This window comes from Limulus polyphemus, unplaced genomic scaffold (assembly GCF_000517525.1).
Source record: "Limulus polyphemus unplaced genomic scaffold, Limulus_polyphemus-2.1.2 Scaffold3117, whole genome shotgun sequence".
In the NCBI taxonomy this organism is placed as follows: domain Eukaryota; kingdom Metazoa; phylum Arthropoda; class Merostomata; order Xiphosura; family Limulidae; genus Limulus; species Limulus polyphemus.
In genome coordinates this window covers 1-18,133 of record NW_013668727.1, presented here as the reverse complement: position 1 = coordinate 18,133, position 18,133 = coordinate 1, and the positions used below count along the sequence as shown (strand labels likewise).

At 31.9% G+C, this 18,133-nt stretch overlaps 1 protein-coding gene across 1 annotated transcript in view; it reads left to right on the top strand.

Moving 5' to 3' along the window:
* The window catches only part of LOC106468694 (ryanodine receptor-like), a gene marked incomplete at its 5' end in the record, with an annotated part of 134,442 nt that extends 117,060 nt beyond the window's left edge, over positions 1–17,382 (top strand). Inside the window, 13 exons of the mRNA XM_022397055.1 lie at positions 3,294–3,542; positions 5,340–5,470; positions 5,896–5,938; positions 6,610–6,722; positions 7,824–7,884; positions 8,965–9,111; positions 9,751–9,882; positions 10,684–10,732; positions 11,083–11,190; positions 11,764–11,828; positions 12,464–12,564; positions 14,565–14,616; positions 16,468–17,382. Coding sequence (XP_022252763.1) covers positions 3,294–3,542; positions 5,340–5,470; positions 5,896–5,938; positions 6,610–6,722; positions 7,824–7,884; positions 8,965–9,111; positions 9,751–9,882; positions 10,684–10,732; positions 11,083–11,190; positions 11,764–11,828; positions 12,464–12,564; positions 14,565–14,616; positions 16,468–16,575 — 1,359 coding nt within the window. The remainder of the gene's footprint in view (positions 1–3,293; positions 3,543–5,339; positions 5,471–5,895; positions 5,939–6,609; positions 6,723–7,823; positions 7,885–8,964; positions 9,112–9,750; positions 9,883–10,683; positions 10,733–11,082; positions 11,191–11,763; positions 11,829–12,463; positions 12,565–14,564; positions 14,617–16,467) is intronic.
* Between the last annotated feature and the right edge of the window lie 751 nt (positions 17,383–18,133).

The window sequence follows — 18,133 nt, the reverse complement described above, 5'->3', positions numbered from 1 at the left end:
ATGATTGCAAGCTGGATTTGGTAACAATCAATGGCAGGGAGAGGTTGGCCTGGTGCAGTTCAAGGCAGAACTGGAACCTTCAAACCTGGCGACGAATACACTGGTCAGACGAGAGTAGATTTTTACTCCACGTAACTGATGGTCGAGCCCGTGTTTGGAGGCATCGTAACGCAGCTTACACTCCAAGAAACATTGTTCCAACAGTGCCTTTTGGTGGGGGCTCAGTTATGGTATGGGGCTGTGTCTCGCATGATTGCAAGCTGGATTTGGTAACAATCAATGGCAACCTTACTGGCGAAAAGTACACCTGTAGTTGTGCCTCATTTTGACAACCACACGGTAGCGTCAAGACCTTTATTCATGGATGACAACGCAATACCTCATCGCTCTAGGGCAGTAAAGGCTTATTTAGAGAATGAATCCGTCAACACTCTTCCTTGGCCAGCAAGAAGTCCAGATCTCAACCCTATAGAGCATCTGTGGGACCAATTGGGTAGGCGAATACAGGCTTTGGAGCCTCCGCCACAGACGTTGCAACAGTTAGAAGCTCACTTGCACCGAGAATGGCGACAGATAACGCTTCAACAAATCAGACGTCTAACTGGCAGTATGCGGCGCAGGGTTGCAGCAGTCATCCAGGCAAACGGTGGATATACCTGATATTGACTTTTCGATGACTAATTATCAATGTGTGGGTCATGATTGACATTTTGTAATGTGATTTCACAATTCAATAACGTTTTTGAGCTTTCACTGACAATACTTATTAAAGATAATTTTAAGCGTGAAAACCATATTTTGATGTCATGATATGTAAATCAAAAATTGTTATTTTACGGTGATAATCTTGTTTTCTTGTGCCCAATAATGCATAATTTCATTTGATAAACACGTTTAGATTGAATGGTAATTTATAATCAGTCACAAGAACGTCGAATCTGAATCACTTGAACAAAACACGGGGGTGCTTAACTTTTTTCCAGGTGTATATAACACCATATTTCAAATGCTTCCAAGTTTCAGTTTGTTTTAGCAGAGTTGGGTTGCTTGTAAATCATACAGTTTTGTTTCTATTGACTGCAACCGTTATTTACTGACATCATTAAAAAAAAACATTTTTTTTATTTATGGGTTTTGTATAGGGTGTCACAATATAACTTTTTTTTCTGGCAGTGTGTAAAGTTATGGTTAAAAATGGTTGACAGCTCTGTCAGAGGGAGTTCACGTGTCCACCCTGTAGGTTAGAACTGATCAAATTAGAAGTCTTAAATAAGGAAAACAACACATATTTACAAAAATATAAAGTTACTAGTTTTAACGTAACATGTGTGCCATTTTCAAAGGTATACTGTGTGAGAACAGTGACATCTCACGAGTATTATTTCTTGATCCAATTTCTTTATACTTGTTCCATTGAAAAGTGTTTTCCATAATGGATTCAGTTGAAAGCCCATATCATTGTTTATGAATCTGTCTGCATTTTTATAAAACGTTTGATCTGAAAATTAAAAATTTACTAATACTTTCAGCAGAGAACAAAGATATAATTTGTTTTTCTTTAAAATAAGGTAAGACTTAAAAATCATACAAAATATATCAATTCAAACTCCTCTAAGCACTTTATGAATAGTAATATCAAAAATGTTTTCCTAAAAATCAATGTTTACCACCAGGGAAAAAAAGAATTGCTCCAGAGAGATGTCAAACTAGAACTGAAAAAGAGATAACTAAGTAATCGAGTTATGCAGTTCTTTATGCTATCTACTAATGCTATAAAGATGAACAGCTTTATAAGCACAAACAACATAATTTTACAAAAATTATAAAGTGACTTAGCGGATTATAACAGTGATAAAAAAAATCATTTGTTTAAAGAAATGTTTTCAGTATTATCATTTTCAGCTAAAACCACGGTCTGGCATGGCCTGGTGGTTAGGGCACTTGCTCACCATTTCAGCCTTGAGGGCACTATAATGTGCCTGTCAATCCTACTTTTCACTGTTAAAGAGTAACCAAAGCCCATGATTTGGTGGTGGGTGGTGTTTACCAACTGTCTTCCTTCTAGTATATCACTTCTAAATTATAGCCTTTGTATAGCTTTACATGCAATTCAACAAACAAAAATAGAAACCACAATTGTAGCTTTGTATTTACAGGTTTGTTTCAAAACAATCTGCACCCTCATATTGCAACTCTTTTAATAGATTAGGGATCAACAGTACAGTTCATTATTGTTTCTTTCAATTACTAAACACAAAACTCAGAGGCTTGAAACAATTGAGTTTTTATGGGATTATAATACAGTCAGTCAAATGAAGGTTTTTCCCAAAGGGTTGAATGTTATTTATGCTTCACACATAGGTTTTGTTCTTTTGGTTATCATGTATTATGTGTATAATATGCAGTGTTGTAGGTCTCAAGACCACGTTTTGGAAGGTCTTGATGTTTTACAGGTTTGAAAGCGAGACCAATTAAATTTAAAAGTTTTAACTGTATTAGACCAGTCACCTACCCACGATTATTAAGTGCTAAAAATCGATGATACAACAGTTCATACAAGGTGCAGTGTAGCATCAAAGATGTTTTACTAGTAAAACCTCCTTGGTACTACACCTTTGCAATGATTGTTATGGCACCTTCCTTATTTTTGTTAACGTCACCAGCCACTAATCTGTGCTTACAACACATGCTATTCAAAACTAACTGCTACTATACATTGTATTACACAAGGCTTACTACAAGTTTATATGAACTTGATCTTGTGTATGTATTTACATCAAAATGTCCCTGATATTTAACATGTCTAGTAGATCTGCTGTGATCCTGTTTGGCTTTAAAGATCATAAAGAATTTACTGACAGCATTAATGGTTTTAGCTTTATTTGCTGACGACCTTTTTTATTTTTTGTATTCATTCATTATTTTTTCATAGGAGGAGACGTTAAAACAAAGACTGTGGGGTTAATGTGTACAATATTTGCAGTTGAGATGTTAATAAAGTTTGTTTGATACATGTGATTTTTATTCTTCTTGCTTTATTTTTCATTGTGTAATTCAGTACAAGGTGTTGGTCTTGAACATTGAGATCTCGACCACAAAACTGAATAATATACTGCTTGTATGTTGATGTATAAAATAAAATGTGACCATGTATTGAATGACAATGAACTTGTTTGTTTTTCAAAGAGTGGTCCATCTTTCCCATATAGTGTTAGTTAGATGAATAGAAATAAAATGTTGTCATTGATTTATTATTTTTCTCAAGTTTGTAACATAAGTTATTGCTGTTGTAGGTGACTACAGATGAAGTAGAAGAAGTTATTGCAGAGCAGCCTGAAGTTAGTGAAATCCTTACCAACTTGACTGAAGATTTGCTTGGAGGGGACAGTGAAATTGAAGGTGGTGAGGAAGATGAAGGAGACTTGGAGGAATGGTTAATAATAGAAGAAAAGTTCTTCTACTTAGGGCCTGTGCTACGTCTATTTGCCCTTCTACATTCCTTTGTTGCTTTTTGCATGCTGATTGCCTACTACCACTTAAAGGTGAGAATTTCATAGATATTCCAACATTCTCAGTATTTAAAGTTCTAAATATTAAAGATTCAGCTTGATACTATATCCTCTTTGTTGTGCATCTCCTTAGTAAAAAAAACGAAGTATGAGTTCATGACTGTGAAATCATTAAATGGGAATTATTGTCGCAAGGCACATATAAATAATACTTTACCCTGCTTTTATTAAATATTTCCACAAAGTAGCATCAAACTATTAACCCATTACTTGCCAGTGAGGCATGGCATGGCCAGGTGGTTAGGGAGCTCGACATCACAATCTGCGGGTCAGGGGTTTGATTTCCCCATCCCACCAAACATTCTCGTCCTTTCAGCCATAGGGGCATTATAATGTGATGTTCAATCCCACTATTCATTGATAAAAGAATAACCCAAGAGTTGGTGGTGGGTGGTGATGACTAGCTGACTTCCCTCTTGTCTTTCACTGCTAAATTAGGGACGGCTAGCACAGATAGCCCTCATGTAGCTTTGCGCAAAATTCTGTTATCATGTTTGGGAGTTATTTCTTTATAGGTTTATGAGCCCCTCAGTCTGAAGGCTTTTAATTCTAAAAGCCAAGTTTTGAACCCATGATGGGCACAGCACAGATAGCCCATCATATAACCTTGTACTTAACAAACAAATAAAATATATATTTAGGAATCATTTCTATAAAATTGTTATAATATACAATGTATTTTACACAAATAACTTTTCAGTCATTCTTCCACGTGTGCATAAACACCACATAAATTTTGATGTACCTATTTTGGAACATTATACATTTTTGACAGTGTTATTGCATCCTAGTTTTGGCATTTATTTTTGGTTCTTATTAGAAATATTAACCATTAATAAAACTGGTTCTGAAGTTGTTGTATTACAGTTTAGCAATTAATGGATTAATGATTTATGCATTTTTAAATCATGTGGTTTAATGGATTGCTACAAGATAAGCATAGGTGCTAAAAAAAAAGAAACTAAGTGTTATCTTCATCTGCTCTTTGGATATTTTTTAGGGAAGTAAAACAGTGAACAACAACCTTTCATAATTATTGCTTATCATTACAATTTTACTAAAGCCTGGAATACTATACAACCTAAAAATTTGTAACATTTGTAAAGTTGTAATATTCTTTATAGTGAACTGCTTTGTTAGTGTCACAACCATTTTATTTCAAGTTTTGGAAAAACCACTGACAGAAAAAAATTAAAGGATGTTAACAATGGCAGATCTAACTCGATGAAGAAAATAACAGTGAAGTAATATTTACTCAACAGAAAACAGCACTGCATGTTAACTTTACAAGAAAACAAGAGTGAAGTAATTGTTATTTCAGGAGGTTATATTACATATATTAATGGTTGTTAACTTTACTGAAAGAACAAAAGTTAAGTAATTGTTGTTTAGGGAGGTTATATCACTGCTTGTTGACTTTACTGAAGGAACAAAAGTTAAGTAAATGTTGTTTAGGGAGGTTATATCACTGCTTGTTGACTTTACTGAAGGAACAAAAGTTAAGTGATTGTTATTTAGGGAGGTTATATCACTGCTTGTTGTCTTTACTGAAAGAACAAAAGTTAAGTGGTTGTTATTTAGGAAGGTTATATCACTGCTTGTTGACTTTACTGATAGAACAAAAGTTAAGTAAATGTTGTTTAGGGAGGTTATATCACTGCTTGTTGATTTTACTGAAAGAACAAAAGTTAAGTGATTGTTGTTTAGGGAGGTTATATGTATGGTAATATTAAAGTTTTATACTAAAAGAGCACACATACTGTAAATAAGGTACCCCTGGCCATCTTTAAACGAGAAAAGGAACTGGCAAGAAGTGTGGAATTTGATGGACTGTTCATATCAGAAGAACCAGCAGAGGATGACATTCGAAGTCATTGGGACAAGCTTGTGATAAGTACAAGGTTAGGATAAGTAAACATGATATTTAAATGTACATGTGCTGAATAATATGATTTATTGTGCCTAGACTACAAAGAAAAAACAATAAGAAAATGTTTTATTCATCCAAATTATATTTGTAGTTGTTCATTTGGAATATTTAGATGGTCATTGAAAATTTGTTTCTATATGTTGGATGATACTTCCATATCTATTGGGCTAGGTGTGGCCTAATGAAATGTTCTAGTAACAGTGAAAGTCTTAGCCAAATCATAAGATATTCTGCATCATGCTTACATGACTCTGCCATGTTTAACTTTTTTATTTTTCCTTGTTTTTAAGCAGTTTTCTTTATTAAGTATGGTTTAACACAATTTTTTTTTTCATTTTGACTCATTAACTTGAACTTATGGATTAAGTGAATTTTAATATTTATTTTTGCTTTTAGTTCATTTCCAGTGAACTATTGGGACAAGTTTGTCAAGAAGAGGGTATGTGTTCTTTGACTATTTGTATATTTCCAGTATATTAGATTTAGTAGTGGAATCAGTTTTTGTTTATTTTTTCTAAGAAGGCACTGCTAGAAAAAGATATTCCATTGTATTCAGATCCATTCATAATGAAACATGTCATGTATATTACAACTGCTTATTAAATTGTTAGCATAGATTAAAACTGATATATATTATTCTGCATTCAACTATAATGCATATTAGTTCTTCATTTAATGATATACAGCAGTTGATTAGCACATGTTTATAAAAACTTTTCATATATGTTATCATTATAAACTACTTCACTTACCAACTTAGAAAGTTGTTTCCTTTCTTGTTAAGCCTGGTCATTAGGGTACTCGACTCGCAACCTGAGGGTTGTGGGTTTGAATCCCATCACTGAACAGGCTCACACTTTCAGACATGGGGGCATTATAATGTGATGGTCAATCCCAAGAAGTGGCAGTGGGTGGTGTTGACTAGCTACCTTCCTTCTAGTCTATATCTTGAAAAATTAAGATGGCTAGCACAGGTTGCCATTGAGTTCAAAGTTCAACAAATAAACCTTTCTTCTTGTACTTTTATTAGATGCTTAGATTAACGAAAATGAACTTTCTTTTATGAAAGCAGTCACTGACTGAAATGTTTTCTTCTTTAAACATGAACAGGTTAGGGAGAAGTATAGTGAAACATATGACTACGATGCCATCAGTAACCTTCTTGGAATTGATAAAAGTGCATCTTTTACTCAAGATAAGGGATTGGGTGGATACTTCAGTTTGTAAGTTTCTTTTATTCTGGAAATTTTAGCTACTGTATCTTATTTTAATCTTTTGTATTGTCAAACATTATTTAATGTAAGTGTTCATTTAGACATAGGCTGTATGAATACTGCTTAAGAAACACAAAAGGTTTTTATATCTGTGTAATAATCTTTATTTTAATAAACTCTTTTTTTTTTTTTAATTGTTACCAACCCTCTTATGAGATTGGCAGACTCAACTGAAAATCTATTGTCAGTTACTAACTGATGAATTAAAATAATAGCATCAACTAGATGGCTTTAAATCTCCCATGTTACAATAGTGTTAAGTTTTTACAGTTATTCAATCAGAAATGACTTAGGTAAAGAAGTTTCAAAGCTTTTTCTGTATCATTAGTAAAGCATTAATCATAGAATCTCCAGTGGGGTCCATATCAGCATTTTAAACAGATTTTTTAAACTATGTATCAAAATACTTATGGGTCCATGACATTCTTGATTACAGGGCCTGTAATGACATAAAGAGTCACACAAAACTTTAAGCAAAAATAACATCAATATTGCAGTTAATTTCACTAATTACTAATGGGGTCCTCTATGTGTTTTATTCAGTAGATGAGTGATTTTACACAATGTTTTTGATAAAGTCTTTACACTGAGTGTTGTAACAAGTAAGAAAATAAAATTACTCAATATGATGTAATATGTAGTCCCCACTGGTAGTGAACACTATAAAAACAAGCCAGTAATTTGTGCATTCATAGTCTAGCACTTATTCATTTTCTAGCTGTCCATTACTGAACAGTCCCCCAGTGGGTCAGTAGTAAGTTTATGAACTTACAATACTGAAGTTCAGGGTTTAAGTTCCCGTAGTGGACAGAGTCCAGATAGCTCATTGTTTAGCTTTGTGCTAACAACAACAAAATTACTGAATAAAAATACTTTATATGAAACAAATTATCTAATTGCAAATTTGAAAGTTACCAAAAATTTGGCTGTAAAAGAGATTAGATATATTAAATTAACCATTTGAGTTTCATATGATTAATACAGAAAATACCTTCCAAACTAATAATATTCTACCTCTCTCTAATGGTTTCTGGTTTCTGTTACTTTTAGTATCACTGATGTTGACTGGAAATATCAGATATGGAAAGCTGGAGTTACTATTACTGATAATGTAAGTCATTGCTCTTAGGAGTTACATCTAATTGTTATATCTTAAATTTATTAATTGATTTTACAGTGAAGTTACTATTAGAAGTCATTTTCTTCCCCCAAATTATAGTAGTACAAGCATGTAATGCTTGTCTTCTGACTAAGCTCATTTCAGTCTTCTGTGAACAACAGTGTTCAAATGAGTCTTTTCTTCTGATTGTATAAAACAACAGATATTAAGGGTGTAATAAATGTTTTATGACCTGTGTTGTTACACGATCTTCAAACAATAGCAGCCATAATTGTAACTTAACGTTAATCATATTTTGACTAGTAATTCAAATGGCTTAATTGAACAAGGTTTTCACTAACTTTGGCATCTTTATGTATTTTATGTTATTTTCTTAACTTATTTCATAATTATACTTATATGAACAAAAGTTTTGAAGCATTGTTATTCTTTACTTGTTTTTAAATATTGTTTCATTAAATATTATTAGAACTGTATTGTTGTAATATATTCTATAGTTGTACAATTCTTTAGGATTGTTTATTATGAATAATGATATGTCCAGTCCAACTAACAATAATGAATTAATTTATTTCTTCAATGATGTTTGATACAGGTTATGTTCAATTTTAGGCCTAACTTCATATACAATTTTTGATTATTAACTGCAAGATATAAACCTAAATTAATTAGCATTGATGGATAATACATATAACTTATTGAGTAACTGAATAGCAGAATAAATGTGATAACTCTCACTACTAATACTGAATAACTCTTATGACAATGAAGTAACTGACTGGCACTAAACTGACTCATATTTATGTTGTACTCTTATTTCTACATAACCCAGGAATCTTATCCATTCTTATCTTCTGTGAACTTTCTAGATCTTGATGTCATCACAATGATGAGCTCTTTCTAGCAGTCATTTAAATTAAAACATTTAAAATATAGCTTACAACAATATGTTTATTCAAATCAAGTTGCTTTGAAAAGTTCTGTATTTATATAATTACGTTGCTGTCATCTAAGTACTAAATGCTGTCTAATATACTTCATTTAAGCTTTTATTCTTTTTTATTTTTCCAGTCTTTCCTCTACAATCTGTGGTATTTTGTTTTCTCTGTGATGGGTAATTTTAACTACTTCTTCTTTGCTGCACATCTTTTGGATGTGGCCGTGGGTTTCAAAACACTCCGTACCATCCTACAGTCTGTAACACACAATGGAAAGCAGGTGATGTTTGATAAAAGGCATTGAAAATATTTATGATTTAAAAAATGTTTTGTAGGATAACAATATGAAAATACATACTAGTAATTCATGACATTTTATCTATTGATTATTGTCTTTGTAGTGTGTATCAAGTGTAGTTTAAGTTCTGTACTCTGTGTAGACTTTTTGGTAACAAAAACGAATAGTTTTGGTTTTTAAGAATACAATCACAAACATCGTTCTTTGAGACCTGGAAAATTATTATTGGTCACACCTGCCTTACTAAATTTTCTAAGAATACAAGTATTTACTTTCAATTATTGATTAGTTGTAAAATGTAATGTAAACGTTTGAAATCTTCAAAACCAAAAAAGATAACTCACAATACTGCAATTTCAAAAGAAAAAATATGTTAATATATTTTAAAAGATATCAAAGTAATTAAACAAAAATAAAAGATTATAAAAATTATAATAACCATCAAATTTATGATATGTTTCAAGAATGAATATGAATTATTTATAATCTAAAGATTATGATAATTGTGAATAAATCTAATGACACCGAGAGAAATATAAAATTTAAATGATTTTGAGTAATAATATCAAATAAATTAATTGCATGTGCATCATGTCAGATTATATTGTATACTTTCTTCAGCTGGTGCTGACAGTGATGCTCCTAACAATCATTGTGTACATCTACACTGTCATAGCGTTCAACTTTTTCCGCAAGTTCTATGTTCAAGAGGAAGAAGACCAAGTTGACCAGAAGTGTCACAACATGCTGACTGTAAGTAGACTTATTCTTTCCTGATACAACCACTTCTTGTAATGGTCTAAAATAATATGCTGCTGCAACCAGGATTCAACACAAAAACAATTTATTAAACTGTAACAACACTTGGAATAAACTTTAGCACTTACCAAAAACTCAGTTAATAAACACGTGCCTGGCCAGGACTAATGTTAATCGACAATAAAACATAAATATCAATATTAAGTATATCAACTAATGAAATCAGGAAAAAGAACCAGAAAAAGAAAAACCTAATTAAAAAAACAACCACACAGTATTCCACAATTGGCCTCTGGAATGGGTTGCCTTTGGATGTTGCGTAGGCAGTAAATTTACCTGCGTTTAAGAGAAAGTTTGATAACTATATTAATGATAAGGACTGGCTTTAATATTTTTTTTTAATTTATTTATTTGATAGTTTAGTTTAGAGGATGGGACAGCCGAGATGGAACAGTAGGTTCCATGTTGTCCCTAAACATTATGTTATATTAAAATCACTTTTCCATATTAATAACAATATCAAGTGACAAACAGTAATAATTTCTCAAAATAAACGTGATCATCTAGAAGGTTCGTTAGTGTTTTAATGTAACAATTCATAGATAAACTAAACAATAGAAGGAATAATAAATGAACAGTAAACAAAACCATAACCAAAAGAAAATAGAATTCACTATCTCACATTCTAGTATGCACTGTATTTAATCAAAAGTAAAGTACAATCATTTCTAAATTCAGTGTGGGATATAGCTGAACTGCCGAGCAACTAACTAATTTTTTCTGCTTCTTTTTCAGTGCTTTGTCTTCCACTTATACAAAGGTGTTCGTGCAGGTGGTGGTATCGGTATGTATGACTTCAACCTCACCAATTGTTCATTTATTTAAGTTATTCAAATTTTAAAAAGTTAAGATGCTAAGTATAAAATAAAGTTTATTTTATATAGAAACAAACAGGCAGTCTTATATTTTTAATGTCTGTCTTCAGTCCAAGTATAATCTATACTCTTAAAATCTAAGTATATTAACAATCCTCTATTGCTAATTGCTATCTTGATGAATTACTGTTTCAAAACTCATTATAATTCTGAACTTGCACTATTAGGCTATGTGACTTAGTTATTAACAAAGCAGCTGTTTTAAGGTTCATCATATGTATGAACTCTTTGGTTAGTTTACTTTTTTTCAACCTTGCAGGTGATGAGATTGAACCTCCAGATGGTGATGATTATGAAGTTTATAGAATTGTGTTTGACATCACATTCTTCTTCTTTGTCATTGTAATCCTGCTGGCCATCATCCAAGGTAAAGGTTGCTTTCTTTAAATAGGGTATTAAACGTGCTTTATGTAAATAGCTCAGCATTAGTTCAAAATACCATAACTACACCCATAAAATTTTTTCTTATTATTTATCAACCACAGATTTATTATCAGTTAGAGATAAGACTATTTGAAGACAGCAAATATAAAAAATTTAAGAAACATTAAGGGATCAGTCATTGTTTTGCATAAATAAATTCATTTTTCTCTCTCTCTCTCTCTTTTGCCTCTAAGATTTAAACCTAGTTGTGGGTTCCAGTTTAGTAAAAACATCTTTCTTGTCTCTAAATTTAAACCCACTTGTGGGTTCCAATTTGGTAATAAGCATCTCTTACCTCTAGATTTAAACCCAGTTGTGGGTTCCAGTTTAGTAACAAAGTCTTTATTACCTTTAGGATTTGTATCTAATTATAGATTCAAATTTAGTAACACAGTAACATACAGTTCAACTTTCACATGTCAGTTTAAAGAATAAAACCAACTTTTCCTTGTTCTTCTCTTTAAGAGCTTAATTTTTAAACTTGTATTGAGATCTGTGACTCTCTTTTGTTCTTTAGGTTTGATTATTGATGCCTTTGGAGAGTTGAGAGACCAGCTGCAAAGTGTAGTAGATGATATGGAGGTAACATCATTAACTCTTCCAAACACCGGCAGTATTACAGTTAATATTATTTATGAATAAATGGTCAGAAGTGGACTAAACATGTTAGAGATTACCTTACTGAGAAGGGTTCAGAGAACCATTAAAAACAATACATTGTTTTGATTTACTCTTATTAATGTGTTTATCCCCCCTATCACATAATTAGAACTGTTTTCCTAAAATACATTTACATTTGTATCTTTGAAGGACATTTCGAGAGTTATAAACATTTAATAACATGTCAAAAACTAAAAATTTTTCTTAAACAAAACTAAGCTATAAAACCGAGCCTAAGAAGCCGTAGTTTACTAAACTGTTTTCTTGTGTTGATTGATGACTTTAATTTATATTTTTTTATTTCATTAATTTCTTTTTGAGCTATTACAAAATCATAAAGCATTCTCATTTTTTCCTTATGGTCAGTATTTCCAAAAGTTTCTTTTAATGATAATTTGTGTGTATGACAATGTTTTAAATATTTAAATAAACGACATCCATTTTCTTTTCACTTTGTGAAGATTATTGATTATTAGATGATTTACCATTAGATGGTTGTACTTTGTAGTAAAAATGTAGATTTGTGTGTTTTCTAAATGAAATAATTTTGTTTTCAGTCCAACTGTTTCATCTGTGGTATTGGAAAGGACTATTTTGATAAAGTACCCCATGGTTTTGACACCCATGTCCAAAAAGAACATAATCTTGCAAATTACATGTAAGTTTGAATTTCAAGTTAATTATTTCAATGCAGTTAGAATATTAACTCATCAGAACTGTGGTAATTATTTAACATCAGAGGTACAATTCATACCCATTGTCTTCAAATAGTAATTGCTGATAATAAAGTGCCTACCTTTATTGTAGTCACAAAAAATTAATGTGACTTTAAAAGTTTAATCATTTTTGTGCACGTGAAAAGCAATTAGTAACAAGGCTAGTTTGTTTAAGGCAAAACAAAGTATTTGTGGTATTGGTTGTTACTGAATGATTGCCCTCCTTGTGTCAGTAGTTCAGAATTATGGGTGAATAAATAAGAAGTCACAGGAGTCTTTGACTTGGCCATTTAATCAATGTATTCAGGCTGAAAATACCCCATAGGTACCTCAGCCATAATTTAAAATTATCACATTTACCTGATGAAGATTTAAGATAACTAGAGAAATTTTACTGGCATATTAGTTTTAATTATTCATTTAATTGATGAGAGAAATTTGGTTTGTTTTAATAACTAAAAACCTATTAATATTGCATAGAAGATCAAATAATGATACACTTTATTGCCATCTTCCAAAATAATACTCATGTGGAAAAATAAAAGACATCACTGGTTTCAGAAATCTCTTCTTTGGAATCCAACCATACTTAGTAATAAGTTAATAAAGTTTTTTTATGTTAAGAAAATTAGAGACTTTCAAGTTTTCAATGTATACAGGAGTTGGACGAAATAATGGAAATACAAACTTTTTTGCTTCAAATTTCATTGTCTCTAAGAGGGTAAAATATAGCCATGTGGTAATTGAACTATGCATTACATTATTCTATATCATTGAACTTCTCTGTATAGAAATAGAGCTTTGAAGTTCTAGAAATGTTAAGCTAAAAAGATCTGTCAGATTTCCAAAGAGGCATTCTTATAGGTTAAAGTCTAACTGGGTTCTCGGTTACACAAACACCTAAAATAATGAGTTTATACCAAGAAACAGTATGAAAAGCGATGTCAACATGAACATCAAAAAATAAAACTACATAAGAAAAAACATAATAGTTATCTAAAAACAAGTTAACAAATCGTGACCATTAACACAAGAAGTCGGGTGAAAACAACTACAGTATTAAAAGTATGGGCAGAACTTAACAATAGCCTAGAACAAACAATCTCTTTCAATACAACTCAAAGATAACTCTACAAAATGGGTTGCTATGGTAGGTTTGTCATTTTAAAAACTTCTAGTAGCACCAAGAAATGCAAAACCCCAGGTAAATGGTAGCAAGAACATAAAAATTGGATGTAAAGTCAATGGAAAAATGTAGTATGATCAAATGAATCATCTTTTACAATTTTCCCACCAAATAGGCATGTTTATATATAGTTAAAACTTAATGAAGTTGGCAACCCTGGATGTCCTGTGTCATCAGTTAACCATGATGGAGGTTCATTGATGATATGGTCATTTTTTGTTCGAATTGTCTGGGGCCTAAAATTTCACTGAAATGTAAAGTGACAACAAATGATTACTTAAACCTTATTACAGCCCAAACAGAGATGGCTTGTTTTTGGAAGACAATGAGCCAATTCATACTGCTAAGGTTCTTAAAGAAAAGCTTAGGTGCCTAACTTGGCCACCACATTCGCCAGATTTCAACATTATTGAGCCTTTATGGTCAGTTCTTAAAACCAACTATCAAAACAGAATTCCACCATCACTTCAACAATTAGAAGCTTTGGTCAATGAATGATCAAAAAATTTTGTGATGTACAACACTTTGTTTCATCAATTCCATGTTGTATTAATGCTGTATTTTCTGCTTGTGGTGGACCAATTTCATATTAATAAATGTAGAAACTAAAAGTTGTTTCTACTATTCTGACCAACCTATATACATGGTCAAGATGCACAAACCTAAAGATCAGATTAGAATTGTAGCATTTGTTAGTATCTTCACTAATGTAACATTAAACGTATTTTAACAGTTCACATCATTTATTTTTTACAGGTTCTTCTTAATGCATCTGATCAATAAACCCGATACTGAATATACAGGTCAGGTATGTAAACTTTCATTTTTTAAACTGTGACATCTTTTAATAGGTCAAATACTGCAAGTCAGAGTAAGGTAGGTAAATTGTATGAAATTAAATATGACATTAAAAAACAACAAAATTAGTTATCATCACAACACCTTTAGTTGACATTTCTATTAATACAACAGTGGTGAGAGAAATGAGGTGTGTAACTTTTCCTTTTTGGTTCATTAACAAGGGTTTAACAAACAGATTGGACTGGGCATGGCCTAGTGGTTAGATTGTGAAGCTGAGAGCCCATGGTTTGCATCCCATATGAAAAATCACACTATTCACTTTGGTGCATTATAAGAGTGGCAATCAAATCCAACTGTTTGACAGTAGAAGAGTAGCTCATGAGTTGGAAGCACTGTTGGCTAACTGCCTTCTCTCTAGTCTATCAGCTCAAAACTGTGGTTGGTTAGTACAAGTAACCCCTTGCGAAGGTTTGTGCAATTATCCAAACAATACAATAAACTGGGCATTGGGCAAGTTTGTATAGTAGGTAAATGTTGATCTAATTGTCATGAAAAGATCTGATTCAATACATATTTACAAATGAAATGGTAAAATTATTTTGTCATGAATAACAAGTCAAGTTAGTCATAAATTATAACAAAACTTGTCAGTAACCAAATCACAACACAGGCTTTGTACATCAAGTAGGTCAATTCTTCAAGCTAACTGATTTATATATATTTGTCGTGTATTAAGTTACTGTGTTTTTTGCATCATTAATTCTGTTTGCACAATAAACTGATGCAATTCATCTGAGTGTAGCCAAAACTAGATTAATTTTTATAACACTAAAATTGAAACTGTAATTAGACAAAGTGTTACTCATGTAAATAGTAATTTATGTGAATATATTTCCATATTAGACAGGTGAATATAATGACTGAGGTTAGTAATGTCCAATCTCCTTAATTCAAATTAAGTATATAAATGTGCAATATAACCAGTACATCTTTAGCCAGTACCTTTTTTTCCTATATTTTTAATTTACGATGAAATTAATGAAATAGCTACTGTTACCTGGTGTAATTATACCTTTGATTGGCCATTGTTATGATTTTTCTGGTGGCACATGCAGTTTTTGGTCAAATTTTGAATGTCCCACCATACTGGTAAAACTGTGAAAAGAAAAATAAATTTGAGGCACAAATGGTGGATAGAGTTTTTGAGATTGTGAAAAAAAACAAAGTCATTTATGTTGAAGTTTGTGAAGAAGCCACTTCCCTAGTGGAAAGTTGCACAGTTTCCAAACATTCTAAAGAAGGTCTTAATCAATGAGTGAAATAAGAAAAGGTAGTTTGAGAAGTTTTTGAAAGAAAACTTCAAACTCACTGACAAAAATTTAAAACTAGAAAACGGACATTTTCTATACTTATGGTAACTTCCTGTAACATTTCTGGTGCATCGTATTTTCATGGTCATCACTTACAAGTGATACTTTCTACCTTGAGAGTAGTCATTCCAGAGTATAATCATACCCTGTAACAGTAGCCACAGTCTAAAAGTAAACTGTTCTAGTTGAAAGTGTGCACTGATTTTATCCAACGAATGTCACATAAGTATTTGTCGTAAATGTACTTTTCTGAACTGTATATAATGCAACTTAACACTGGAAAGTTAAATACAGATTTTCTCCTTACAAACTAAAATGTCATCAGTAACGTGAACCTAATATTTAAATATTTTCTAACATAACTACAGTGTCTGGTATTTAAACTTGATAATGACTTACAAAGTTCCAAACTAACAAACCCTTAGATTTGTGTCTTAGCTGTATGTTAAAAAGTCGAAATTTTATTCATAATCTGCTGGTCATTACAGGAAACGTATGTTTGGGAGTTATACCAGAAAAGATGCTGGGATTTCTTCCCTGTTGGTGATTGTTTCCGCAAGCAATATGAAGATGAGTTAATGGGAGGGGCCGGCTGATCAGTTTTGTACCATCCAATACTTCTCTGTCAGTTCACTTTCATTCAGTCCTACTTATCTCAGGATCACAGTATACACTCTTTTCCTAGCTTGTAAATTAGCATAAAAATATGCTTACTGCTTGTGTAAGAAAAAAAATTCAAAAGTTAAGGTTCCTGTTCCAAGAACCTAACCTTTCCCCCCCTCTTCACTTTCACCGTGTAATATTTTCTACAGCCCTCCAGTTTTTCTTTCTTCGAACAATTTGGATTGTGTTATCATTAAACTTGATTTAGAAGTGTGTTCCAACAGGAAGAGATAAGTATTCCATGAAATTAAATGAACAAAAGTGCCAAAATCAGAGAAGATATTGTGAATGTTTTATTGATTTTTGTGTAAATGAGTTCTTTGAATGACCTGTTTTCTTCAGATCTTTTCTTTAAATTCTTTTTTTTTTTGGTTATATATGAAATACCTGATAATTTGTTGTGTATTAAGATGAGGCTTATATTAACAACGTAAGATTGTTAAACATGTGCATATTGTAAATTCTTTATTACTTACACCAAGAAGTGACTTTTACACTCTTGACTAAAAAATAAATCAGAACAATCTTTGCCTTAATATTATTATTCAGCAAGTTTCAACTGCTTCTATAGTATTTTGACACAAATTATATTGTCTGCCATGGTAGGAATGTTTCCATGCACATTTTTCTTATTCAGGTAGTAAAAAAACAAAACAAAAATACTGTAGTTTGTGTTTGCCTTTACCTTTATACAAACAATTCACTGAAAGTGAATAATAATAAAATAAACCTACCTTCTACTTTTGTTTCTATATTTTTGGTTGTTTTACAAAGCCAGTATGAACATACAAACTTTACCTTCAATGTATAAATGTAACAACCCTAATGCTAATTTTTATGAATTTACAAAATGACTTCAAGCATGTATATAATCTAAGAACACTTATCTTCTTATGGACATAATATAATTGTTTTACACACAAATATCCTTCAACTTTCAAAATTTCAAGTGCAGCACATTGTTCTAGTGGCCCAAAATCTCCACCCCCCCGAAGACTACCACTTCAACAAGTTCAGGCACACCTAGTAAAAGTCAGCCTAATTTTCATTCCTATAAAAATTCAGTTTTGGATGGTTCTACAGTGTTTTTTACCGTATTTTAAATAAGGAAGGTTCCAACTTCATAGTTAATTCTTCTCATGTAAAGATATCAGTGTAACTTACAAACCACCTACTATCATAAAACATTAGTGGACTACAAACCTTCACACACCACTAGTCAAACTACTCCATACCCCACAGACTACAAGTTGTTCTACATATAAAACCTCATATCGTAAGACATCAGTGGACTACAAACCCCACACACCACTAGTCAAACTACTCCATACCCCACAGACTACAAGTTGTTCTACATATAAAACCGCATATTGTAAGATGTCAGTGTAGACTACAAACCCCCTCATACCACTAGTCAAACTACTCCATACCCCACAGACTACAAGTTGTTTTCTATGAAACCTCATATTGTAAAATCTCAGAGTAGACTAC